The 24300-nt window shown below is 50.1% G+C and overlaps 4 protein-coding genes across 4 annotated transcripts in view; all 4 read left to right on the top strand.

Moving 5' to 3' along the window:
• The first annotated feature begins 574 nt into the window (after positions 1-574).
• Positions 575-5130, top strand: HOXA6 (homeobox A6). Its single transcript, XM_026508253.4, has 2 exons — positions 575-3463; positions 4858-5130. Exons 1-2 carry the CDS (start codon positions 3022-3024, stop codon positions 5115-5117), a joined length of 702 nt encoding a protein of 233 aa, XP_026364038.1. The 5' UTR covers positions 575-3021; the 3' UTR covers positions 5118-5130.
• A 1686-nt stretch (positions 5131-6816) lies between these two features.
• Positions 6817-9709, top strand: HOXA5 (homeobox A5). The gene is made up of 2 exons (XM_026508247.4): positions 6817-7711; positions 8683-9709. Exons 1-2 carry the CDS (start codon positions 6817-6819, stop codon positions 8931-8933), a joined length of 1146 nt encoding a protein of 381 aa, XP_026364032.1. The 3' UTR covers positions 8934-9709.
• Positions 9710-10588: 879 nt separating this feature from the next.
• Positions 10589-24300, top strand: part of HOXA3 (homeobox A3) — a 32868-nt gene continuing 19156 nt past the window's right edge. Inside the window, exon 1 of the mRNA XM_057304346.1 lies at positions 10589-10672. The gene's annotated coding sequence lies outside the window, so the exon portion shown is untranslated. The remainder of the gene's footprint in view (positions 10673-24300) is intronic.
• Positions 19995-23789, top strand: HOXA4 (homeobox A4). Its single transcript, XM_026508254.4, has 2 exons — positions 19995-20705; positions 21258-23789. Exons 1-2 carry the CDS (start codon positions 20078-20080, stop codon positions 21602-21604), a joined length of 975 nt encoding a protein of 324 aa, XP_026364039.1. The 5' UTR covers positions 19995-20077; the 3' UTR covers positions 21605-23789.

Raw genomic sequence — 24300 nt, 5'->3', positions numbered from 1 at the left:
CCCTGGGGCGCACGCTGGTGCGGGGAAGGCGCCCGCTGCGGGATTTTGAAATCGGAGAGGCCACTCTTGGTCCCGAGGCCTGCAGGCCTGGCTGGCCCTGAGGAGGATTGACTATGGCAAGGAAGGCGGGCTTTGGCGTCAGGCGAGGGCCTGTGACAGGCAGAGGCCGCACCTGTATGCTGTGGGCTCTGGCCTGGGCTACAGATGCAGGCGGCCCCGGGGGGCCCTCAAGGTCCCCCCCACACACCGGCAGGCCGCCCTCCGGGCTGGCGGAGGTCGAGTGGGCAGCCCAGGGAAAGGGCGGACTGTGGGGCCCCGCTCGCCATCCAGTCCCCTTTGAAGAACAGCTGAAAGGTAAGTGGACTTTCTCTGTGGCTTTGACCTAGAAGAGAGAGTCCTGGTAGCCATTCTCACTATCCCAGGAGAGGCTCCCTCCAGCGTCTGGGGCTCCTATTCTTGCCTGAGTGTGGTGTGTCTCTCTCGCTCTGTTTCTCTCTCTCTCTCTCCATATATATATATATATATATATATATATATATGCCTAATGCTGGTTGGAGAAATAAATTGGGCCATTGCCAACATAAGATGTACCAGCCTTGGCTAACACATAGAGATTTCAATTTATTTTTTTTTTCTATCTCAGTGCCTATAGAAGCTAGAAATACAATGTTTTTGGGTTTGTTTGTTTGTTTGTTTGTTTTTTGGCTCTTAGCTGAGAAATTAAATTCTGTCATTGTCTGGGGGTAATTGTTAAATTAAGAATCTAAGTCAAACCATAACAAATAATAACAATAGTAGTATATGGAGTAAATTGCCATCAGTCCCAATACTGTATGAGACCTGGAGGTATGACACAGAAATTATAAATGTTAACATTATCAACATCTCCCAACAGTTATTTTTGTCTTACACAATAATTTGTTTGAAATCACTGTCATCTGATGCTCTTGTTTAAGAAACAATAACTCAAACATGGTTTTCTTTGGACATAGCTTTTAAAAAATAGTTCCCTTTAGAATTTTTAACTTGAGTTTTCATTTTCACCTATCGTGTCCATTCTCTGAGGAAATTTGAGGGAAATATTACATTCTATCCTCTCCTGCCAGGTCCTTCTTTATATATGCAAAGGAGAAACTTTCCCAGCTTGGATTAGTTGGGGCACAGGCAGAAGGCTTCTGGGTGCAGCCCCCATCGGGTGGGCAGAAGCCACTTTCAAGGGTGCTCGCTAGGTTCTGTGGAGGCCACCCGCAGCCCAGTCCTTTCCCAGTTTTCTCCCTTTGAGGGAAGTGAGGGCAGGGGGAAAAATAAAAAAAGCAAGGAAGAGATTAAGGAAGTCGCTGGCAGATTCCTAGGAGGGCATCGCCACCCCCCACCCCCCGCCCAAGTCCTGAACCCCATGAGCCTGCATTCTTCAGAGTTTTACAGATCTTACAAACATCCTCTGGAAAATCAACCAAATTGTATAAATAGTCTTTCTTCAGCCTCCACAGAATTGAAGATTTTAAAGCTAATTCAAGGTTTTTACAAGCCCAACAAATACAGTTGTAAAAATGCCATTGGAAAGATATCACATTTTACAAAATGAGATTGATCCATGTTCTGTAAAAGTCAACTATCTCGAAGGCACACCTATCAAGCAAGGGAAAGCAACCCAGGATATGCTTTTCACATCCTGCCTGGGGAAGGACAGGCCTGGGACCACGGTAAAAAGCAATGCAGACGGTTCCTGGAGCCGTGGAGGCAGCTATTCCCATTATTGGAGACTGCAGGCGGCAGGCCCCCAACAGTCCCAGGAAAGGCATGGAAGAGGGTACACCCCTGGACAGTGAGGGCTATGGGGCGCCCAGCAAACCAAGCACATCAATGATCTCACAGCCTTGGGACATCCCAGCTGCCCTTTATGCCTGGCTGGGCAGGGACTTTGAGTCGCTGTGCCTCGGGAATGAGGACAGAGATTCCACATCTGGATCTGTCTCAGCTCTGAGCAGTCCGGGTGTCGGGAGGGCGAGTCCCAAGTGCTCGGCGAGGGGAGCAGGTCCCACGGCAGGCTTCGGAGCTCAGTCTCAAGGCCACTCCTCTGTAGGTCCCGTTCTTGTTGAAACCAGTGCTTTCTGGCCTCCCAGTTCCTGGGTTCAAAGGTGGGACGGGGACGCACAGCTTGTGGGGTGCTTTGAGGCCACGCAGTCGCTGGCCTTTGGAGGGGAGCCCGGCGGCACTCAAAGGAGACGTGTTGTATGTGGGAGGATGGGGCCGGCGGGGGAAGACGTTTGGCCGCATCCTGGTCAGCTTGAGGTGAGCCTTCCGCACCCGGCGGCAGGGAGGCCCAGGCCCTTGGTGGGTGTAGGGAAGGAGAGCTGGAAGGGATGCACCGATTCCTGATTCCTAAGGTGCAGGAGTGCGGAGCAGGACTCGAAGGCCTGGTTTCTCAGACCCCCTTCTCCAGCTCTGGAACCCGCACCCACCCTTAGGGGAGTGCGGAGGGAGGGGCAAACTCAGGGCCCTGCCCGGAGGGCAGGCCGACGGGGAGCAAAGCCTTCGTTGTCACCGCCCCTCCGGGCGCGGGGTTGTCAGGTTTCCTGTTTGGAAAGAAAAACCAGCAAAATCCGACCAGGCAAGAAAGGGAGGAGGAAGGAGCGGGCCTGGCGGGGCCTTTGCGGCGGCCCGGACTCCAGTGCCCCTACCCCGGCCTGATTCGCACGCCCCTACCCGGGCGGTGCCCGCCGCTGGCGTTCGGGAAGAGAGCCGGGCCGGCTGGCTGTGCGCGCCCATTAATCTGCCGGGCGGGCGGCGGGCGGGCGGGCTGGGGGCTGTTTGTAACTTTGCTGCCTCGGTCGCCGCGGTCCCCGGGGAGCGGGCTCCAGCGCTCGCTCCCATTGGCCGCCGCCGCGTCAGCTGGTGCGATTTGCTGCTGTCGCTTTTGGCGTTCGGCCATCCAGAAACAAACCAGTTCGATGACTACTAATAGTTATAGCCAGATGTACTAATACACAACAAATCACAGTCCTGCAGAGGGGCGCGCAAATGAGTTCCTATTTTGTGAATCCCACTTTCCCCGGGAGCCTGCCCAGCGGCCAGGACTCCTTCTTGGGCCAGCTGCCCCTCTACCCGGCCGGCTATGACGCGCTGAGGCCCTTCCCGGCCTCGTACGGGGCGTCGAGCCTCCCGGACAAGACGTACACCTCACCTTGTTTCTACCAACAGTCCAACTCGGTCCTGGCCTGCAACCGGGCGTCCTACGAGTACGGGGCCTCGTGTTTCTATTCTGATAAGGACCTCAGTGGCGCCTCGCCCTCGGGCAGTGGCAAGCAGAGGGGCCCCGGGGACTACCTGCACTTTTCTCCCGAGCAGCAGTACAAACCCGACAGCAGCAGCGTGCCGGGCAAAGCCCTCCATGACGAAGGCACCGACCGGAAGTACACGAGCCCTGTTTACCCCTGGATGCAGCGGATGAACTCCTGCGCGGGTAAGGCATTTCCCTGCAGCCCCCCCAAGAGAGTGGAGGGAGAGGGGGAGAGGGGCAGGGAAAGGAGGAAGGAAGGAGGAGACAGAGAAAGTAGAAAGAGGAAATAGAAAGGAGGAAAGAATGAACAAAGTTTTTCGGCTTTCTAAAGAGATTTTACAAACAACAACCACCACCCAACCCATTCCCAGTGAGGCAATCAAGCTGTGGCAAAGTGAAGGTGGAGCACTAGCATCCATGTAAGGTGACACCTTAGGGGATCCAGAGGGGTCACTGCCACTCTATGTGAGACTCTGTGACAGGGGCAACCTGAACAAAAAGCTAGGCTGGATGGGAGGAGTGCCTGCCCACACTTCACTCTGGTAACACCCTGCTCAGATCCCCAAGCAGGGATGGCCTTCTGCACCCATCACTGATAACTCCCCTTCACTCCCCAACCCATCTCCTTTCTGCCTTTCAGAAACCCATATAGATAGAGGCTCTCACTTGGCCTCTTCTAGTGTCTCCCTAAAGCCTTGGAGGGCCACATCCCCAGCCTCAGGATTTTTTCTCTTTCTCCTCCCTCCCCTCCTCCCCCTTCCACTCAACTGCTCACTCTTAGCCAACTTCTGCCTCCTTTTGAGGCCCTGCCTGAGTCTCACACATCCAGCTTGGGGGGAGCCCCCCACCCATGGGCTCTTTTGGCACCAGAACAGATAGCCCATCACAGTCCTATATTTCCAGAAACCCCAGATGGCCCATAGCTCCATCCCTTTGCCTCTGGTTTCCAAAAATTCGACAGAGAATCCTTTTTAGCAGAGCAGAACCTAATGCAGATTTTTAAACTGACAGTGTTTTGCTTTAAGATCCACTTGTTTTTTCAAGGGAGCTCTGCATTTCTCAGAAGGGCCATACAATTTGGGGGAGTTTGCAAAGATTTGAGGGGGCTGACCATTTTTCTTCCAAAAAAAAAAACCAAAAAACCAAACATATTAAGCCCTGACATGTCTGGCCACAGTAACACCTTCACAGAGATCTGTGTGTGAATTCCAAGTGTCCACCCTACTCACAGGGTTCCACACCCATCACTTCCAGACACATACCCTACACTCCCACAAAAACACGACTCAGGTACCCTGAATTAAGAATGCTCTTTCTATTCTTTTGCTTGCAATGGTTTTCTTACAGGGCAGATTTTTCAAAAACTATAACTTCTCACTCCGAATTGTTTTAGGTGGAAAACATCTCGCTTGGTATGAAATAATCTTCTCCCATCCTGCCGGCTTTTGGCCTTAGACATAGCGAAAAAGGCTGGAGTGGAGGCGGGTGGTTTCCAGTTTAGAGGCCAGGGGCGCGGGGCTGACTGGTTCGGCTGCCGGGATGCTGGCTCACCGGCGCCCGGCCGTTTCTGCCCGCAGGTGCTGTGTATGGGAGTCACGGGCGCCGAGGCCGCCAGACCTACACGCGCTACCAGACGCTGGAGCTGGAGAAGGAGTTCCACTTCAACCGCTACCTGACGCGGCGGCGCCGCATCGAGATCGCTAACGCGCTCTGCCTCACCGAGCGCCAGATCAAAATCTGGTTCCAGAACCGCCGCATGAAGTGGAAAAAGGAAAATAAACTCATCAATTCCACGCAGCCCAGCGGGGAGGACGCTGAGGCAAAGGCGGGCGAGTAGACGCCTGGGCAGGGACCAGGCCAGCGCCGCAACCTCCCTCGGCTTTGCCCCCTTGCCTTCGCCTGCTCCCCAACTTTTCTCCCCCGCCTGCTCCCATCCGGGGGGCTTCTGCAGCTTCAGGGGAGCCAGAGCTTTGCAAATGCCTGAGCATTTATTTCTTACAAAAAAAAAAAAAATCCTACACACAGCCAATCCCAGCGGTGGAGCGGGGCGCACTGCACACACAGTCCCGCTCTCTAAGGCTGCCCTAGCAGGCTCCGGATCCCAGGGCGCGCCCCGAATTCGTCCCCGGATCTTGTGCTAGCGCCTTTGCGTGCCCCTGAGCTCGGGACGCGGGGTTGCTGGAGAGGAAAGAACCTGGGCCGAGCCCCTTTCGGTGTCTGGGCGTTTCCGCCTCGGTCCCTCGCCACCAAGTCCCGGAGGTCACCACCAAATCGACTCAAGCCACTGGGAATAGGGGGCCTAAAGGCTGGGGCCCCAGCACTGCAGTGGCATCCCAGGCCGCTCCTGGACAGGAAGAAGCGTGAGGAACAAAGGGGGCCCTGAGACAGCCTAGTCTCTCGGCCCCGCGCGCAACCGTCTGTGGAAGAGAAGCAGCCTCAGCCGAGCCGACCCAACCTGGGCGCGGGTGGAACTTTACAGCCCCCGGAGAGACTGGGCTTCCGAAGGCTCCAGCTCCGGATCCCGGATCCCGAATCCCCGCCTCCGATAGTGCCTGCGCTGCTACCAGAGTAGCTTTCAGGACCTAAAGAGGGGGCTCAGGGCCATGGAAACGGCAAGAGTCCTGGTTTCCAAATGTGCCAGGGGTGCCTGCGACGCTCAGCCTCCAGCGGGAAATACCCCCCATGCCTTTCGGCTATATTTGTGATTTACTTTCGTCCTTCAGGACCCAGGAAAATAACTACGAAGATACTAGGCACTGCCACGAAATGCTTCCATTAGCACCCTCATTTTACTTCTGGAGGTCTGAGCAAGACCCTAATAATTCGGCCCAGGGATCCCCAGCCTCCAAGCAGCTTCTGTGGCTGCAGGGAGTCTGGGCCCACTCTCTGGGTTCACGGAGAACCCTCCGACTTGGGGCCCGGCTGCCTCGAGGAAAGGGACCTGGTGGTGAAGATTCTCCAGATTGGATACTTAAAGCAAATCAAATAGCAAACTAATGACACGAAAACCATATTTACACGAAAGAAAAATCGACTCCGGTTATAAAAGTGTATGGAATTTGACCTCGCCTCGGAGAAACACTACACAAAAGCTATCTTTAATAGACGCCTGTCATTTAAGAGCGGCAGGGACACTGTCCCTCATGCACTCACAGAAAAACAGAGCCGTAATTGTAGCTGCTGCTGCGGGCAGGATTTATTTCTCCAATTGGCTAAATGGCCTCCCCCCTTCCCCGAAGGTGATATCTGTATTTTCAAATTTCAGAGCTGCCGGCACGACGGGCAGAACCGACCCCAACCTCGACACAAAAATAAGAGGGGCTGCACAGCGGGGAAATAAAGTTGTTGTAAATAAAATCCAAGTCACCATCTCCCCCCAGTCCTCTGCATCCTCGCCGGGCGCGCGATCGGCAGCTGACGGCCTCACAATTGGTACATCCTAATGGAACTGCGAGGGAAATGCAATAATTTTGCCATAATGGGCTGTAACCTCAATTCGACCCCGGCCCTTGCAGCCCTGGGTCGGAAGCGGAGCGATGCTCCCTGCCTCCAGCGGGTGGCGCTCGAGTCCGACTGAACGGCGGCGGCGGGTGGCGGGCACGCGCCTGGGGCGCGCGCGCCACCCCTCTCGCCTCCACCCAACTCCCCCATTAGTGCACGAGTTTACCTCTAGAGGTCATCAGGCAGGATTTACGACTGGACAACAAAAGCACGTGATTCGAAGTCGTACCCCATATTTGGGTGCCTACGTAGGAGGGAACCAAGTACATGTCCCAGTCATTTCCATAATTCATCATAAATTGTGCAAGGGTGCTATAGACGCACAAACGACCGCGAGCCACAAATCAAGCACACATATCAAAAAACAAATGAGCTCTTATTTTGTAAACTCATTTTGCGGTCGCTATCCAAATGGCCCGGACTACCAGTTGCATAATTATGGAGATCATAGTTCCGTGAGCGAGCAATTCAGGGACTCGGCGAGCATGCACTCCGGCAGGTACGGCTACGGCTACAATGGCATGGATCTCAGCGTCGGCCGCTCAGGCTCCGGCCACTTTGGCTCCGGGGAGCGCGCCCGCAGCTACGCGGCCGGCGCCAGCGCGGCGCCTGCCGAGCCCAGGTACAGCCAGCCGGCCACGTCCACGCACTCGCCTCCGCCCGACCCGCTGCCCTGCTCCGCCGTGGCCCCCTCGCCCGGCAGCGACAGCCACCACGGCGGGAAAAACTCCCTGGGCAACTCCAGCGGCGCCTCGGCCAACGCCGGCAGCACCCACATCAGCAGCAGAGAGGGGGTTGGCACGGCGTCCGGAGCCGAGGAGGACGCCCCCGCCAGCAGCGAGCAGGCGAGCGCGCAGAGCGAGCCGAGCCCGGCGCCGCCCGCCCAACCCCAGATCTACCCCTGGATGCGCAAGCTGCACATAAGTCATGGTAAAGCCAGCCTTTTTCTAAATCCACGCGGCCGCGGGGGCGCGGCTCTCGGTCCCCCTTCTCTTCTTTACCGCCCTCTCTCCCCATCTCTCTCCTGGTCTCGCCTCTCCCAGCCCTGTGGAGTCTCTCCTCGCCCTTCTCCTTCCCCTGCCTTCCTCCTTTCACCTTCTGTTCTCTGCAGTGCCCAACGCTCGCAAATGGGGAAGGGGGAGGAGAAGGGCCGCTGGCCAGGCAAGTTTAGATGTCGAAACCGGGGGAAAAGGAAAAATCCCATATCGAACCCCAGCGCCTCGGAACGCGCTCCCGGGTCAGGCCAGCCGAGCAGGGCGCAGAGAGGTAGAGGATGGCAGTAGGGGCTGTGAATCGGGCTTGTCAGGGCGGATAATTTATGAGGAGGGCTACGCTGGGGAAACAGCGTTACTAATTAGAGTCCCCGAAAAGGGGCTTGGGGGGGAATAATCGAGGCGAGAGCCGGCGGGATTCTGAAGTTTGGGAGCAGAAGGGACAGCAGGAAAGGGAAGAAAAAGAAAGCAGGCGCCCCAAGCGTGCAGGCTGGAACAGAAGGCGGCTCGCGGGCTGGAACTTTAAGGGAGGGTGACCTGGAGGCCACTTGGGCGCTCAGGAAAGGGCCTTGCTTCCGTGGGTTTCTGAGAGGTGGGCTGCCTGGGAGGGCTGTGCCCCGCCTCGGGACTGCCAGGGGCAGGGCCAGAGGGCAGGAGAGGGGTGAAGGAAAGCCGGGCGATCCTCCGGGACGCGGCTCCTGCCTCAGATGGGCCGATTGTTCCCAGAGTCCAAATTGTATTGTTTTCTCTCTAGAAAGGAAGAGGGAAGGAAATTCGGGAGGGGTGGGCAGGCGAGGAGAGAGGACTTGTTGAGCTTTTCTCCCCTGTACCCTGCGCAGGACCCTAGCTGGACTTGGGTAACCAGGGGCTGAGGAGTTGGTGGCTAAATGGCTGACTTTTCTGTTGCAGACAACATAGGCGGCCCGGAAGGCAAAAGGGCCCGGACGGCCTACACGCGCTACCAGACCCTAGAGCTGGAGAAGGAGTTCCACTTCAACCGCTACCTGACCCGCCGAAGAAGGATTGAAATAGCACATGCTCTTTGCCTCTCCGAGAGACAAATTAAAATCTGGTTCCAAAACCGGAGAATGAAGTGGAAAAAAGATAATAAGCTGAAAAGCATGAGCATGGCGGCGGCGGGAGGGGCCTTCCGCCCCTGAGTATTTGAGCGTTTAAAGTACTGAGCAGTATTAGCGGATCCCGCGTAGTGTCAGTACTAAGGTGACTTTCTGAAACTCCCTTGTGTTCCTTCTGTGAAGAAGCCCTGTTCTCGTTGCCCTAATTCATCTTTTAATCATGAGCCTGTTTATTGCCATTATAGCGCCTGTATAAGTAGATCTGCTTTCTGTTCATCTCTTTGTCCTGAATGGCTTTGTCTTGAAAAAAAAAATAGATGTTTTAACTTATTTATATGAAGCAAGCTGTGTTACTTGAAGTAACTATAACAAAAAAGAGAAAAAAAACACACAAAAAAGTCCCCCTTCAACCTCGTTTAGTGCCAATGTTGTGTGTTGCACTCCAGTTGTTTAACTGTGCATGTGAGTGGAAGTGTTCCTGTCTCAATAGCTTCAAGCTGTTAAAGATATTTTTATTCAAACTACCTATATTCCTTGTGTAATTAATGCTGTCGTAGAGGTGACTTGATGAGACACAACTTAACTTGTTTGACGTGTAGTGACTAGTGACTCTGTGACGAAAACTGTGACTCCGAGCGGTGTGTCCCTGCGTGCCTTTGTAGGACCCTTTGCACGAACTCTGGAAGTGGCTCTCATAAGCGCAGCTTCAGTGATGTATGTTTTTGTGAACAAAGTTACAAATATTGTCCGAGTCTGGCTGTTTAAGCAAACTGTGATCAGCTTTTTTTTTTTTTTTTTGTATTTGTTTTTAAGGAAAAAATACTGACTGGAAACAAAAAATAAACTTTCTATTGTAAGTTCTCTTGGTCTGGTTTGTGCCCAAAGAGCGAGCGGCTCTTTCTGCTCTTCTGTCTGTCCAGTGCTGGAAGGCAGTGAGTCTGAGGTTACCTGAGCAGCCTGCCTGTGCAAGGGGACCTCAGACCAACACCCTGACCCGCGACCTCCCTCACTCTGACCCATCAGAGTTCAGGGCAGAAGGTGGGAAAGCTGTAGGTGGTTCCAGAGCCTGAGTCCAACCTGCCCATCTCTGAGGAAACCAAGTTAACTTGCTGGGTACAAGAAAAGAGGAAGAGAGAGAAAGGAGCAAGAGCACAGGGCTTTGTTAGCAGTCCTCAGGGCCCACACAGATGCTGCCTCCCTCCTGAGGTCATCCTAGGCCTCCACTTGCTGAAGAGGCTGCTGTGCCAGGTTGTGGCTCCCAACCCCTCTGCCCCTAACCCACCCAGGCACCCCTTCCCATTCCTCACCCTGAGCCCAGTTGGCTTCTTTTGCTACAATTAATTTGCTACAAATGGAAGGTACTTACCCCGTCCTAGCTCGATTGGGAAACTCCTCAGAGCGGCTAAAGCGCAACTAGAGATTTGCACATTTACCGACTGCTTACACTGATGCCGTCTTTCCTTTTAAAAGTTATAAAACAGTAAACTTTATAAGCCCCAGTTCCGGCTATATGACATTTGGGTGCCAAATGAATAGGGTTTTGTCTATGAATTAGATCGTAAAATCATCCATAGCACAGACAGATCGGCTCACTGGCTATAAAACGTCACGTGGGGCCATTAAAGTAAGTTTTATGGTTTTGGGGAGTTGACATCCAACATTATATACCACATAACATATAATCTCACTGACGCTGGACTCCATTTGACTCTTTTGCAGGCTACGTGTGCCGCCTGGTCATTCAAATTGTCAATTTTAGGTCCAGAAGTGTCCAAACCACAAGTTCTCAAAACTCTCTGAAAAATGGCTCCCTCCGACTTAAGGTAAGCTCGCCTCCTGAGCGCTTTCAAGTTTATTTGTACTCTGAAAACTTTCTTCCTCGATCTCTCTCTCTCTCTCTCTCTGGTTCAGTAACTCTGAGGTTGCCTCTGAATTCAAAAGGGCAGAGCCAACTTGTCCTCTGCCCACAGGAGCAGCGCCAGGAGCCCGCTCTGCGGAGGCACCCCGGTGAAAAGCGCCTGTGGCCGCCGCGTCCCCAGGCCTAACTTTAATTGCTGCACCACCGCGAATGTTAATGACTTCCGCTGCTCTAGCCGGCGTGCAAAAGATGATTTTTGTGTGCGAACGGGCCTGTGTGCCGAGACTTGGCAAGGCCGCCCCCCATTCCGGGGCTGGCGGGGCTGGCTCGTCGGGGGGTAGCGGAGCCCTAGGGTGGGGGCTGGGAGACAGTGGGGCGCCGGCCGCGGGCGCCGAGGGCCGCGCTGCGCTGGGGAGTGCTTGCAGTTTGAAAGAAAGGCCCGGGCAGGGCCGAGGCGGACTCTGGCGGGATTCCTTACGGGGCTGTGGCAATATGTCTTCGCGGGCCGGGGTCATTTGGCAGCCCTGAATTGAGGCGGCTGCCTTCGGGGCCGAGTTTCAGGCTGGCTCGTGAGAGAGCCGGAGGGTGGCAGAGGCCGGCGAGGCGCGGGCCGCACCTCCAGGCTGGGCCCCTGGGTTGCCAGGCCCAGCCGGGCACTGTGGGGACTGCGGGTCCCCACCTGGGGGGAGGGCTCAGCACGCCCTCCCCCCGCACCCGGGACCAGGCCCTGAACCTTGCTGGCCTGCACGTTCTTTTTATTTCGGTGGGACTGTTCTCACCCGCCTGTGAGTCTGAAGCAATAAACTTTATGGCCGGATTTAACTTTAGTCTTTGAATCCCCAGGCTAAATGAAAGGAGTTAAAGCGCTTTCTTTTCTTCCGCCTTCCCTTTCTTCTCTCTCTCTTCTTCCCTTTTCCTCTCCTCCTTTGTAGAATTAAGACCCGCAGGCGCAGGACGCTCAAAAGGCAACTTAGGGATCCCCCTAGGTAACACTAAAGATTAGAGAAATTTACTCCTCCTCAACATACAGACAAATTCTGTCTTCCAAACTGTGCCCTAAAGTTTTGGGGGAAGTCGAGGTGTCTTCAATGCCCAACTTAAAAGTCCCCAGAGCCATTAGGTTGTTTTTCCTGACACGTCATAAAGGATAGTTTAGGGAAGAAACTGGTCGTTTGTCAGTAGGAGATTTCCGCCTTTCTTTTGTTAGCTGCTCTTTCTGTTTGATCCCAGGAAATTTACATAATCTATGATTTCCAAAACAGTTCCCAATATTGCTCCAACAGTGAAGTGAGGTGAAATAAATTTTTCCAGGCTACAATTCCAACTTGGCCTCAGCCACCACCCCCTCTGGCCCCAAACCCTCACATTCTTCAGTGGCAAAGTGACTGGGGATGCTGTGGCCTGTCCAGGGGTCTTTCTCTGAATGGGTACCCACAAGGGACCTAGCAGATTTCCCCCACTCCCTCTGAAGAATTAAACCAAATTCTCCAGCTCTGAAATAAAATTAAAAAAAAATAGGACCTTCTGTCTCCAAATGCCTTTCTCCTTAGGAGCTGGATAGTTTGCTGCAAGTGCTAATTGGTAAAGATACTTACTAAGTGTTTAAAATGAAAAAAAATTAAGATATAGTTTTGGAATTTCAACAAACTTTATTGTGCAGAGGCCACTTAAACTCAGCATAAGTCCAACAGTTGTCCCCAAAGTCAGAGGTCCAAAAAACAAACCTGGAAAGTGTTTTGAAAAATCAAAACCCTCCCACAAGTCCCACATCTCTGAAATAGTGGCAAGGCAGAGCCCTGAAGTCATCCTGCATGACCTATTAAAGTACTGATATTTCAGCACTCAGGAAGAGTGTCCGCATCTTAGTGGGAGCCAGATTATAAACTCTATTTGGGTTCTCTTTTGTCATTTTGCGTGTCTGTGAGAATTCTGGAGTCTTTGTTTTGCTGCTCTGACTTTTGAGTTCTTTACTGAAAAATATTGGGTTAAGGTTTTATTTTAGTTACTCATTTGGTGATCTTGCTTGAGTGATTTCTTGGTGACTAAAATTAGTAGCAGAAAAAAAGAGCGATAGTTCTGGCAGGTTCATTTGAGTAACTTGCCCGGAGGAAGCGTCCACACCACCTCCGTGGCCACATCCCACCCTGGGTGTGGGAATGGGCAGAAAGGCTGTTGGACCGATATCCAGCTTTACCCAATGTAGAGAATCTTTCCCATGAATTAAAACACACACACACACACACACACACACACACACACACAGGCTATATATATTGTCAGCTTGCTTATTTCTGTCTGTTGTAATCTTCATAAAAGTTCAGAGTTCCTAAGAGAGCAGATTAACTCACAAGGAGTTAAATGACTTCTTAAAAATACAGCATCCAGTCAAACCTATGTGAGTGTTATTGGAGAAATTTTTTTCTTCCTATTTTCATAGGAAGCATAGTAAAGAGGATGGCTGGTTATCTGCTCATTTTGTAGATAAGTTATTTCTTCTTGTGCATTCTTTGGTGTTGTTTTGCAGAGGAACTTACTTAGAAAAAAATCTCTGTCATTAAGGGCTTTATGAAGACATCCAGCTTCAGCCGGTGGCAGAAGTCTCTGTGCTCCTCATCTTGTAAAAGGAGAAGGTGTCCAGTATGTGCAGGGCCTCGTTTGTTTCTACAAGCTGAAGAGACAATATTTCCTGAACTATAAATATAATAGGAAGCTTCTGGTCACACTTACTTAGGGGTTTGTTAGGGTTTCCATGGTCTAATTTCACAACATTATGCCGAGATTCCTTTTCCCCAGCTCTTTCCCCTGCTTTATTGTTGGCGGCTCTGGGAGAGCAAGACAGAATTTTCTACCAGAAATAGAGTCGTGTTCATTTGTTGAGATGTGAAGAGTATTATATCCAAACAATTAGTGAGGGGAGAGCAAATTACATCTGAAAGATGGGCTATTAAAGAAGAAAACAATCCTTTTAGCTTAAAAGATGCCCTTCGAAGCCTCTCCCCTGCCTTAGCTCTGAGTCTGTCTGAGGTTTGCCCACCATGGAGAGTGCAGAATGTTGTGGACTCCATCCCTTTGGCTTCTAAGGCAGAATTTCTTTCTAGTCAATGACAAAACTATAAACGGGGCTTCCAAACAAGGCTGAGGGGGTCAGCCTAGGTTCCCACCCACATAGGAAAGGGGAACCACAGTCCTGGCCATTCTAAACCCCAGAACTGGAAGATCTGCCTAGGTCTGTTTTGTTTGGTGTTTTTCACAAAGAATGCTGTCCTTCTCCCACCAGGTCCCCTCCCCATAAACCGGTCTTTTCAATAATAATATTTGTTATGAAGGTTATTGGGTAATTATCGCGATTTTGTGAAGCAGCCCTTGCTGGAGGTGAAGTCTGTCATCGCCTAACAAATGACGCCCGTGCAGTTCACTGCCGGGTTAAGTAAATGCAGAGAAGATAAATCTGCACACCCTAGGAATCGCCAGCAGAGCACGCTTTAGTACAAGTTCACAGTCAACTCGCCTGCCTGGGCCAGCTCTCCCAACAATTAGGGCTGCATCTTTATTTTTAAATAAAGAAAAAAAAAATATCTCCAACTCCCACTGCCTGCTTTCTCCCTGTCTTCTTTTTTTCTTTCACTTTTTTTGAGGTTCCACCCTCCCATTCCAAATTTTCCCTGTAAATGTGATGATGAGTGATTTTGAAAATAATCTCCCTCCTATTTAAGCGCTGACAAAAAGAGGTAGGAGGCTGATTTAACAGGAAATACAGTCACAAACGCCCTGAAATATCCAATTCACCCTCTTAATCCAAAAGGCAGTGGCAGAAGCAGGGTGTCCCTGCGATCCTGGGGGGGCCCCTTCCCCCTGAAAGAAGAGGCACAGCTTTGTGTATCTTTGTGGCTAGTGCGTTGCAACTGCGGGTCAAAAAGTTGAGGGTCAAAAGTTTATGTTGTGCAGCACTCTTAGTCATCTGCCCAGACAGAGTTTGATGTCAATGTTAGAGCTGCGATCTTGACTATCAGCACAAAAGATAAAATGGCTCGGAGTGACGCGTGTATCATGGTATGGACTCCAGGTGAACCCTAGTGGTTGAATGACCTCAATTACGGAGGAAAGGATAGAAAATTCCTCTTTTCAAGAGTAATACATGCTGTATTTCATCTTGAATTATCGCTCCCATTCTGAGGGAATAGCACCAGGTAAATAGGCATAGATTACTGAAACACCAACACCTTAGATGCTGGAGAACCAGGAATCTGTTTGTGGGTTTGTCACAAAATTAAAAAGCTCAAAACTCATCAATGGGCCTTTAAGAAGTAACGTAGCAAGTTTTCAAGGTTTCATCATATTTTCAAGGGCAAGAGAACCGGGCAGGACACTTCCTTTATTTGAAAATTGTTATTTTGATTGGACAGTTTCTTTTTCAGACATATAATGATCCCTCAAGTGTGTGAGAACAAGGGCAGGCACTGGCACTTCTTGCAAAATGTATTCTCTGCAATTTTCAAACACAGAATGCTTTTTCTGAAACCTCCACCCACTAAATGCAAAGAGTTCTCAGAGCTGGGAAGGGAAGGAAGGAAGTGGAAATGCTCCCGAAAGGGCAGGATCCTTCCACCCTCCACCAGGGAGAAAATGCTTATTGGTACCATGAAAATGTTCCTGCTGTTGGAAATTTTTCATTATGTTTGTTGTTAACCCTACACCGAATATACAAGAAATGCTACAATCTGTAAGTGGGTAACTAAACTGAAAAGAATATGCCATTTGAACAGGAAAATGGAATCCACAAATGCCAGGCCATTTCCGTTAAGACCACCGTGAGGGACTTCTCTTCTCCAGAAAATACTCTTTAAAAATACATTTGGAATAAAAGCTAAGGAGAGGGAAAGCAAGCTCAGGAGGAAGGGTGGGAGAGCAGAAAAGAAAGGAAATAGTGTATTAAGGAAGCCAACTGGAACCATGCCTCATGTGTGAGTTGCAACTGGAGAACTAAACAATATTTTATTTTTCATGCACCTATATTAGCTGTAAATGTTGGTGCCATTAGAATCTGTTTTCTGGGTGGGGGACATATTGTCCTTTTCTATGTATTGATCTTCAAGTAATCAGAGTAGGAAAACAGAAGAGAAAAAATGAATTTTTTTCTACATTCTCCTTTTTAACTTTAGAGATGAGTTAATTCAACTACTCAGAATGTGAACTCTTGCAGGGATATTTAAGATCATCCCAGTATATTCTGGTTGATTGGATTTGCTGGTGCCAGGTACGTTTAGTGGTAAAGTAAATATTTCCTAAGCACCGCCTTCATGGAAGTAATCAGATTGCTTCCACTGTGCAATGTGTAAAGTTTTCACTCTGGCCAAGAGCTTGAAGCCAAATGGGGGTGTGCCAGATGAAAATAGAAGAAAGGAAACAACTGTGGTGATTGCTGTTATAGCAATGAACACTTCACCACATCTGGGCTAGCGAAATGAAGAAAACTGAACCCCCTTCTATTACTCACCAAGACAATTATGTGTCTCTTCAAGAAAACCTTGTTATTGTATTATTGGTTAAAAGCGTGCCATACCTTAGAAACATGTCAACTTCAATAAGCATAGACACCCCTGAGCCAGTTTTAAACTTAAAAAAAAAAAAAAGTACCTGCAGAAGTTACTGCTTTTAGAGTACCTACTTTTTTATTTGGAGGATTTTTATCTTTAGGCCCCTCACACAATTCAGGTTAAAATTCAGGTTTAATCCGGATACACATTTCAATCCTTACGCGTGGATTGTGTTCACTCTTATAAACTACTACAAGGAAACTGCCTCTTGGTCGAATGGCTGATAAAGTATTGCTTCTCTAAAATCATATGCCTAGTGTAGGTATGGGGGAAGTCCTCAAATGCCACTGTCAGGCATTTTGAAATTCAGCTATTCCCGTGTGCGCTCCAGAGACTTGCTTCAGACAGAGAACAGTCTGGAGAACTCTCGCTCTAAAGAACAAAGGACAAATACAGTCAATACATTCCATAACGTTTACATTTCCTTTGCTTTTCCCCTTGGTTTTCCCTGAGAAGGAGTGACCTGGGCAAAGCACCCTGCTCTCTAAAAGACACTGTATAGACCTTTTAGAAGCGCAAAGTCCAAGGCCGAGGTGAACTTCAGGTCAGCGCGTCTAACAAATATGAAAATGTCGGCTAGTGAAGGGCGCGCCTTGTGATTTAACAAAGACTGTCAATGTGTAAGATTAATAAGAAACAAAATGCGCACGGTGTCACTGTTCGGTCACTTTGAAACTTGGGACAGGGTTGCATTCAAGAGGGAAGGCTGTTCCAAATATATTCAAAATGATTCAAATCAGATTCAAACGAGGCTGCGAACACTGCCTCCCTCTCGCCCTCCCTCTCCCTTAGACTCCTTCGCTCTCCTTTTCCATCTGGGATTCGAGGACGTGATGAAAAGTTATTTCACTTAATGGGATTTTAAGAAAGCTTTTGTTGGGGATATATGTTATCTCTGCACGTGGAAATGAACAAATGCGCTCACCAGTTTCCCAAGAAAAGGATAACGCTTCCACCCTGCTAGGGACTGGAGCCAGTTGGTGTGCGAAGATTAGCACGCTCCCTCTCTGCTCGATTTCAGAGCATCCCATCTTTTCTCGGGCGAGATGCTGCTGGTAAACTTCAGTTTATTTATTAATTGAGTTAGTCTCTTCCTGGCTTTACTTTGGTGTGTTGGATCTTATGTAAAGGCAAGAGGTTTTGGGTTTTTTTTAAGCGTTTTTCTAAAGATTATTTGATTCAATGGAATGATGCGATGGCTTGCAAAGAGAGATTGTGGAAGGATCAGAAAAGGTACTGAGATTGTTTATTACAGCCATAAATCTTGCAGTAAAATGTCAAAATGTCGGTGTGTGAGATAACACTTGGTGGTCCTGGCTCCGTTTGTGTTTATGATAGGAACCACAAAGACAAGTTACAGGCCTTGGGGGATTCTGTGTAAGCCCATCTTCCTAAAGTAATAGAACCACATGAAACACAGGCACAGTTAACTCGTTTAGGTTAACCATATACAAAACAGTGCCTGTGCCTCGTTAATACTTTAAAATAGAAACTCGGTAGAAGGTTCTGAGGCTAAACAACATGAATTTTGTGTTTTAGTGTCTGTAAATAATATTAAACAGATGTAGTTAAGACCCTAGTACTCAAGGCTGATGACATGAGGAGGGCAAAATTTCCTTGTCATGTTTTTTTTCTCCCCCTGAAGCTTAGAATGCCACGTTTTGTAAATTACACTATGTACGTATATATTGTTCATATAAAATAGTATATAAAATATGTATATATTATTTTTTCTTGCTGTAGAGAAATACTGGTTTAGGTAGCTGTATCACAGGCTTGATTTCCCCCCAACTATAGAGAGGAGGTCTAAAGATTACACTCAGCGTTGATTTCTGTCTGTGGCTCAGATTTCATTTAAAAAAATTTCAGGGTGCCCCGTGTCGGTGGACAGCACTCTTCAGACACACACATCCAATGTGGGAAACCTCTTTGTACCACTTCAGGGTGATTCCAGTTGGAAAGCTAACATGATCCCTTTTTTAACCTCTTTTCCTAAATTAGTTTAAAGATTAGTCCCATATAATAGGCTTTATGTGGCTAAGCATTAAATGACTATCCATCAAATGGATATAGTCCAGCATTTAGTAACTCATATGAGTAAGCGATATAAATGAAGATAGAATTGACATTCCTTTTGAAGTGTCTCCAGGCTTAGGCTATAACTTTCCTTGTCTGCAGTCCAGACTCAGTGGTGAGAAGGCTGTTTATACTGCTCTTTGAAAAATCAACTAAGGTGCACCAGCTGAAAAATCCTTGATTTGCATGCCAATATGAAAGTATTTTTAGCATAGTGACTGTGCTAGTTTGCACTGCTTTTATCTAGGCTGAAAAGTAGAGGATCCAGGTGTGTCTGTTACTCAGAAAATGAAAGGGAAAGTACACACTACTAGTAAGGCATCAGTATTTACTTCAAGATCAACATTAGGTGGAATTAATACGTAATTTATTTGTTAATAATGGCGTAATTAGTTTACCCATCAAATTTCAATTACCAAATGGCAGGCAACAGTCCTCTCTCCCCTTTCCAGAGCTACTGATATCGTTAATATGCTAATTTTCAGCAATTCAGAAATTATAGACTATCCTGTAAATATAACTTTAGCCTCAAATACAGCCTGAGAAAGCAGCATCCAAAAGACAAAATATAGAATTCTTAGCGGGGAAAGACCCGTCCGTGATCACACTGGGCACAGTGCCTATTCCGTCCTTGGCTTGTTTTTGTTTGGGGTTTGTTCTGAAATAGGAAGTTGTTGGTTTCAAAGTTCGATTTTGTGGGGGCGTCGCTGCTACCTATCCCCACCTTTGGGCTACCTTTTCTCTCACAGTCGCACCTAGTAAATGCAAGCATGTTTAACTCTCACATCGACACCTCCATCAAATGAGATGCTATTAGAAAGGTTTTGATTTTTCTTAGGAAAAAATCAAATAGATTCTGTCTCTAAAAGGAAGAAAAAATGAAAACGGCCCATCCGGTTATACTGGAATGGCCTTGCTTTACATCCTCGGGCCGATTTCTCTCAGCTATTCACCCACCCACCCTTCGCGGCTCCTCCCGGGCTTCTCAAAGCAGGGAATCTCTGGAGCACGAAGTGGGGAAGAGGATCAGCTGGTGGAAAAAATGGGCCTGTTGGCGTTATTCGTTTTATTCCGGGGCCAGGATTAAAAGCGGGATACCTCCAAAGTCTCACGCCATTCCCTCCCCCCGCCGGCCTCGAACCCTGGAAGACGACATCTGACCAGGCTAGGCTGGGCCCGAGGTCAGCGCTGGGCTGCTGTCACCCGGCTGCCCCGAGGCCGGCACGAAAAGGGCCCGGCCTGGGCGTCCAAGAGGACCAGAAGCACTGGCGGGCCCCGAATTCCCAGCAGGACTCAAAGTTGGGGGGTTGGGGGGACCAAAGCCCCAGCTCCCTCCCACCGCCGGAGGCCGGACAGCGGCATCCATCACCCGCCCGCGCGCTTCCTGATCCGGGTCCGCGCGCGCGGCGCGCCCATTGGCGGGGGCTGGTCACGTGGTGGGTACTGGGCGGGGGCGCGCGCGGGACCGAGACGAGCGCGCGCGAGAGCGGGGGGGGGGCGGGGGGAGGAGCGGCGCGAACTTTGGTGGCGTTGGCGGCGGCGGGAGGGGGAGGGGGAGGGGTGGGCGCTTGACAGCGGGGGAGGGGAAGGGAGCAGAGGAAAGGGGGGGATGGGAAGCGAGGCAGGAGGGGGAGGGGCCTCGGCGAGCCCAGAAAAACGACAACGCGAGAAAAATTAGTATTTTTGCACTTCACAAATTAATGACCATGAGCTCGTTTTTGATAAACTCCAACTACATCGAGCCCAAGTTCCCTCCCTTTGAGGAGTACGCGCAGCACAGCGGCCCGGGCGGCGGAGACGGCGGCCCAGGCGGGGGCCCCAGCTACCAGCAGCCCCCAGCGCCCGCGGCCCAGCACCTGCCGGCGCAGCAGCCCCAGCTCCCCCACGCGGGCAACAGCCGCGAGACCCCCGCCTCCTACTACGCGCCACGGGCCGCCCGCGAGCCCTCCTACCCTGCGGCCGCGCTCTACCCCGCGCATGGTGCCGCCGACGCCGCCTACCCCTATGGCTACCGCGGTGGCGCCAGCCCGGGGCGGCAGCCACAGCCCGAGCAGCCCCCGGCGCGAGCCAAGGGTCCTGCGCACGGCCTGCACGCGAGCCACGTCTTGCAGCCCGGGCGGCAGCCCCAGCCGCCGCCTCCCCCGCAGCATCGCGCGGCACCCCCAGCACCCCCGCGGCGTTGCGAGGCGGCTCCAGCCACCCCGGGCGTCCCGGCAGGGGGCAGCGCCCCCGCGTGCCCGCTGCTCCTGGCCGACAAGAGCCCGCCGGGCCTGAAGGGCAAAGAGCCTGTGGTGTACCCCTGGATGAAGAAGATCCATGTCAGCGCCGGTACGTGGCGCCGCTGGGGAGGCGCGGGAGGGTGGGCTGGGGCCGGGCCGGGCTTCGGGGGTCGGGGCGAGGGTCAGAAGAAGAGGCTGAGGGGAAGGGGGCCTCTGGAGGGGAGCCCCCATCTGGCCCGAGCTACAGTGGGATGTGGGTGTGTGCGCGCCAGCCAGCCGCCTGATCCTAACGTGAGAACCCTTTTGTACCCGGGGTCCCTTTATCGAGAGATTTACGAGACGCCAAACTGTTAGGGCAGTAATTATAGCCCCCATAAATTTAATTGCCCTGGCAGAGGCTTCAGGCCATGTGTCTTTGAAGCTTTTCTTCAGCCCCAATGCCCAGCACCATTCTTTATGGCTCTCGGGTGTTTCCCGTTGTCAATAGCCTGTGAAACATTTTCTTTGCCGTTTTATGTATCTTGCGTGAACTTGGTGTCAGGTTATTATATAATGATGATGTCCAATTGCTCTTCCCCACCCCACCTTCTCTCTCCTCCTCCTTTCCCTCTCTTCCACTCCCTCCTCCTTGGCCTTCTCCTTCGGGGTTGTGGGCGTTCAGTCAACCCCAGTTATAACGGAGGGGAGCCCAAGCGCTCTCGAACCGCATACACCCGACAGCAGGTCTTGGAGCTGGAGAAGGAGTTCCACTTTAACCGCTACCTGACCCGGCGGCGCCGCATCGAGATCGCCCACACGCTCTGCTTGTCCGAGCGCCAGGTCAAGATCTGGTTTCAGAACCGGAGGATGAAGTGGAAGAAAGATCACAAATTGCCCAACACTAAGATGCGATCCTCCAACTCGGCTTCGGCCTCAGCAGGCCCGCCAGGGAAAGCACAAACCCAGAGCCCGCACCTGCATCCCCACCCCCACCAGGGTGCCTCCACACCCATTCCTTCCTCCATATAATCTTCTAGAGATCTAGACCAGTTTCATTCCCTCACCTGCTTTTCCCCCTCTTCTCCCCTTTTCCCCATACCCCTACCTGTCTGGACCATAACAGACCCCAAAACAAAACCCAACTTGGTGAAAAGGATAATAAAAAAGAAGACATTATCCTGGTAAGAATGGGTGCTGGTTGACACCTAAGAGAGGACAATAGCCAGGATGCTGGCTGATGGAACAACCTGCTGGCCTGAATAAGGCAGCCAGGTTTGGGTACCTGAGAAGGACCACTTGGCAACAAATACTTTTGAGATGGCTAAAGTCAGCTGGACAGCCCATGCTGACTGGGGACATATACATGTATATTTGTGGCAAACAGAAGAAAACAGACCCTTTTCCCACCTTCCCTACCTCCCCCTTCCACATTAAGGCAGCTCATACAAGCTTGTATTGAACTGAATAAATGAGTAGACATTGTGGACCTCACAAGATTATTTAATTCTCAAAATGTATAGACCTTGATGGTAGATGTGACACATGTTAGTTTCCTTTCCTTGCATTTATTTAAAGTATTGTTGTAGAGTTGTTGTTGTCTTATTCTGAGGCACAATCTCGGGGGAGAGGGGAGTGCATTTAGACCCATGTGCAACTGTACAAATTGTGGTGTGGCTATGTAAAAAAGCCATGTGCTAAGAATAAACTCTGTTTCAAAAACCATTAAAGTTCTAAGACACATTTGTGTGTTTCCTACTTTTAATTTAAAAAAAAAAAAGTTCTCTGGATTGAGATGTTTGACCCTGCATGTAAAAATCCTATAGATGGCTCGAGTTATGTTCGCTTGGTTTCTGACTGCTCACATAATGTGTGTGAGTGTGTTCAACTTGAGCTGAACTCTTGTCAAGTTTGACCCACTGTGGGAAAAGTTCCAAAGAGCAGGGAGGCTCTTGAGCTCTGAGAGGGCTCCTCTTCTTCCCAAACTTGGCCAGGCTTTCAGGCTTCAAGTCTCTGTAAGGCATAGAAACGTGTCCTTCCCTGCAATGAAAGGTGAAACCGCGCAATGCTGAGGGCCCAGGGGTTTCTGCAGCTGTTCTACACGCTGAACTCTGAGCACACTTGGAAAGAAGTGGTCCCTTTGGTATTTATTGCACCTTCACACTTAATCTGCCTGTTTCCCTGGAGATAAAAAAAATAGTTTGTGCAGAGAGTTGAGATTGCTTCTTGTTTCTTGGCTGTTTTTAAGGTTCTCTTCACCAACTACAGCTTGGGGATTTTTGTTTTTCTTTCTCTCTTTCTTCCTGTCTTTCTTTCCTTCTCTCTTTTTGCAGAAGCAAGAGCTTTCAAAATAAACTGAATTTTCCCGGTAAACCCTCCAAAGTCTCTCTGAGGAAAGAAAAAGCAGAATGACACTCCCAAAATGTACCCCAAGCAAGGTAGACCTCGGAGTATTCAGTGCTGGAAAAAAGCCAAACTCTGAGCTAGGGTCACTTTCCTCAAATGCTCCTGGATCTTTCTGCCCAACCTAAAGATCTAGATTCAAAGGTTGGAAATCAAATCCCACAGCTCAATCTCTGTAACTCTAGTATTTATTTACTGATTTACAAATCAGTAAAGAGGATTTAGACCCGGTTGTCACTGAAGGGAGGATTCTGCAGCGCGATGCAGAAAACCAACACACAGCAGCCCCAGAATATAACTGTCACCTGGCTATGAATGGCTGCAGTGTTTAATTCATGCTGTAATTTTAGCAGAGATGGGAGGGGGCACTCACCTACCTTTGCTATAGCAGAGGAATTTTAAGCACATTTTCCCATCAGTGGCAAACCCTTAGCCAGCGGTCAGTGCTGTTCCTCCTTTTGCCGCTGCTGCCCTGTGTGTGATACAGGCAAGGGTGATCAGTTCCCTACCTATGAACAGACCCGTATCTAGGAGGAGAGTGGTGGACACCAGTCTCTGAGGGGCCTCCACCTCACCCCAAGAAAATTCAGGGGCAAACAAATACACATCTTCCCAAGTCAGGCCAAAACTGGCATGAAGCGCCTTCTATCCTGTGTGCACGGGTGCCAGGGCGTTCTGGAGTCACTGCAACTGCTGCTGAAACTTATTAACCCTCCCCCCACAACACGCACTTGTAAAACGAAATTAAATCACGCTGAAAATAGCAATTTTCCCAGGAATCATTAATCACCTCATACAATAAATACTTCTTTGTAATTCAACAGCAATTCTGAAAGGCATTCTCTGGGAAAAGTCTGTGGAGAAGCGAGGGATCTTCTTGCAAATAATATGGTCTCGGGCAAAGACGCAGCATCTTGGCTGTCTGCTCAAAAAATGCCTAGACTCTTGGTGGAAATTGAGTGTCGAGCTGCAAAACCTCAAATGGCAGATTATCATCATTTAAGGTAAATTCTTATATTTCTCCTTTGTAGGGAAGGAGGGGTATAGGGGCATTCATTAGCTTCATACTGGAGACAGTTGTATGGGGATAAAAGGGATAACTTTCTTTAGCTTACTCTTATAGTCTATCCAGGAAAGGAAGAGAAAAAATTGAAAGATTGTTTTTCTAATATACCAGGACAAAATGGCATTTTTGTCCAAACTGTCTTGATTATTAAGGTATCGGTAAGTTTTGCAAAGCCAAAATTATCCAAAATGACCCAAACAATTGTGTCATTTCTTTACAGTGTTTTGCCTGTTTTAGATTTGCTTTTTAAGGGAGCTTG

Source organism: Ursus arctos, unplaced genomic scaffold (assembly GCF_023065955.2).
Source record: "Ursus arctos isolate Adak ecotype North America unplaced genomic scaffold, UrsArc2.0 scaffold_3, whole genome shotgun sequence".
In the NCBI taxonomy this organism is placed as follows: Eukaryota; Metazoa; Chordata; class Mammalia; order Carnivora; family Ursidae; genus Ursus; species Ursus arctos.
The sequence above is the reverse complement of the archived record's forward strand: the minus strand, read 5'-3'. Positions and strand labels throughout refer to the sequence as shown.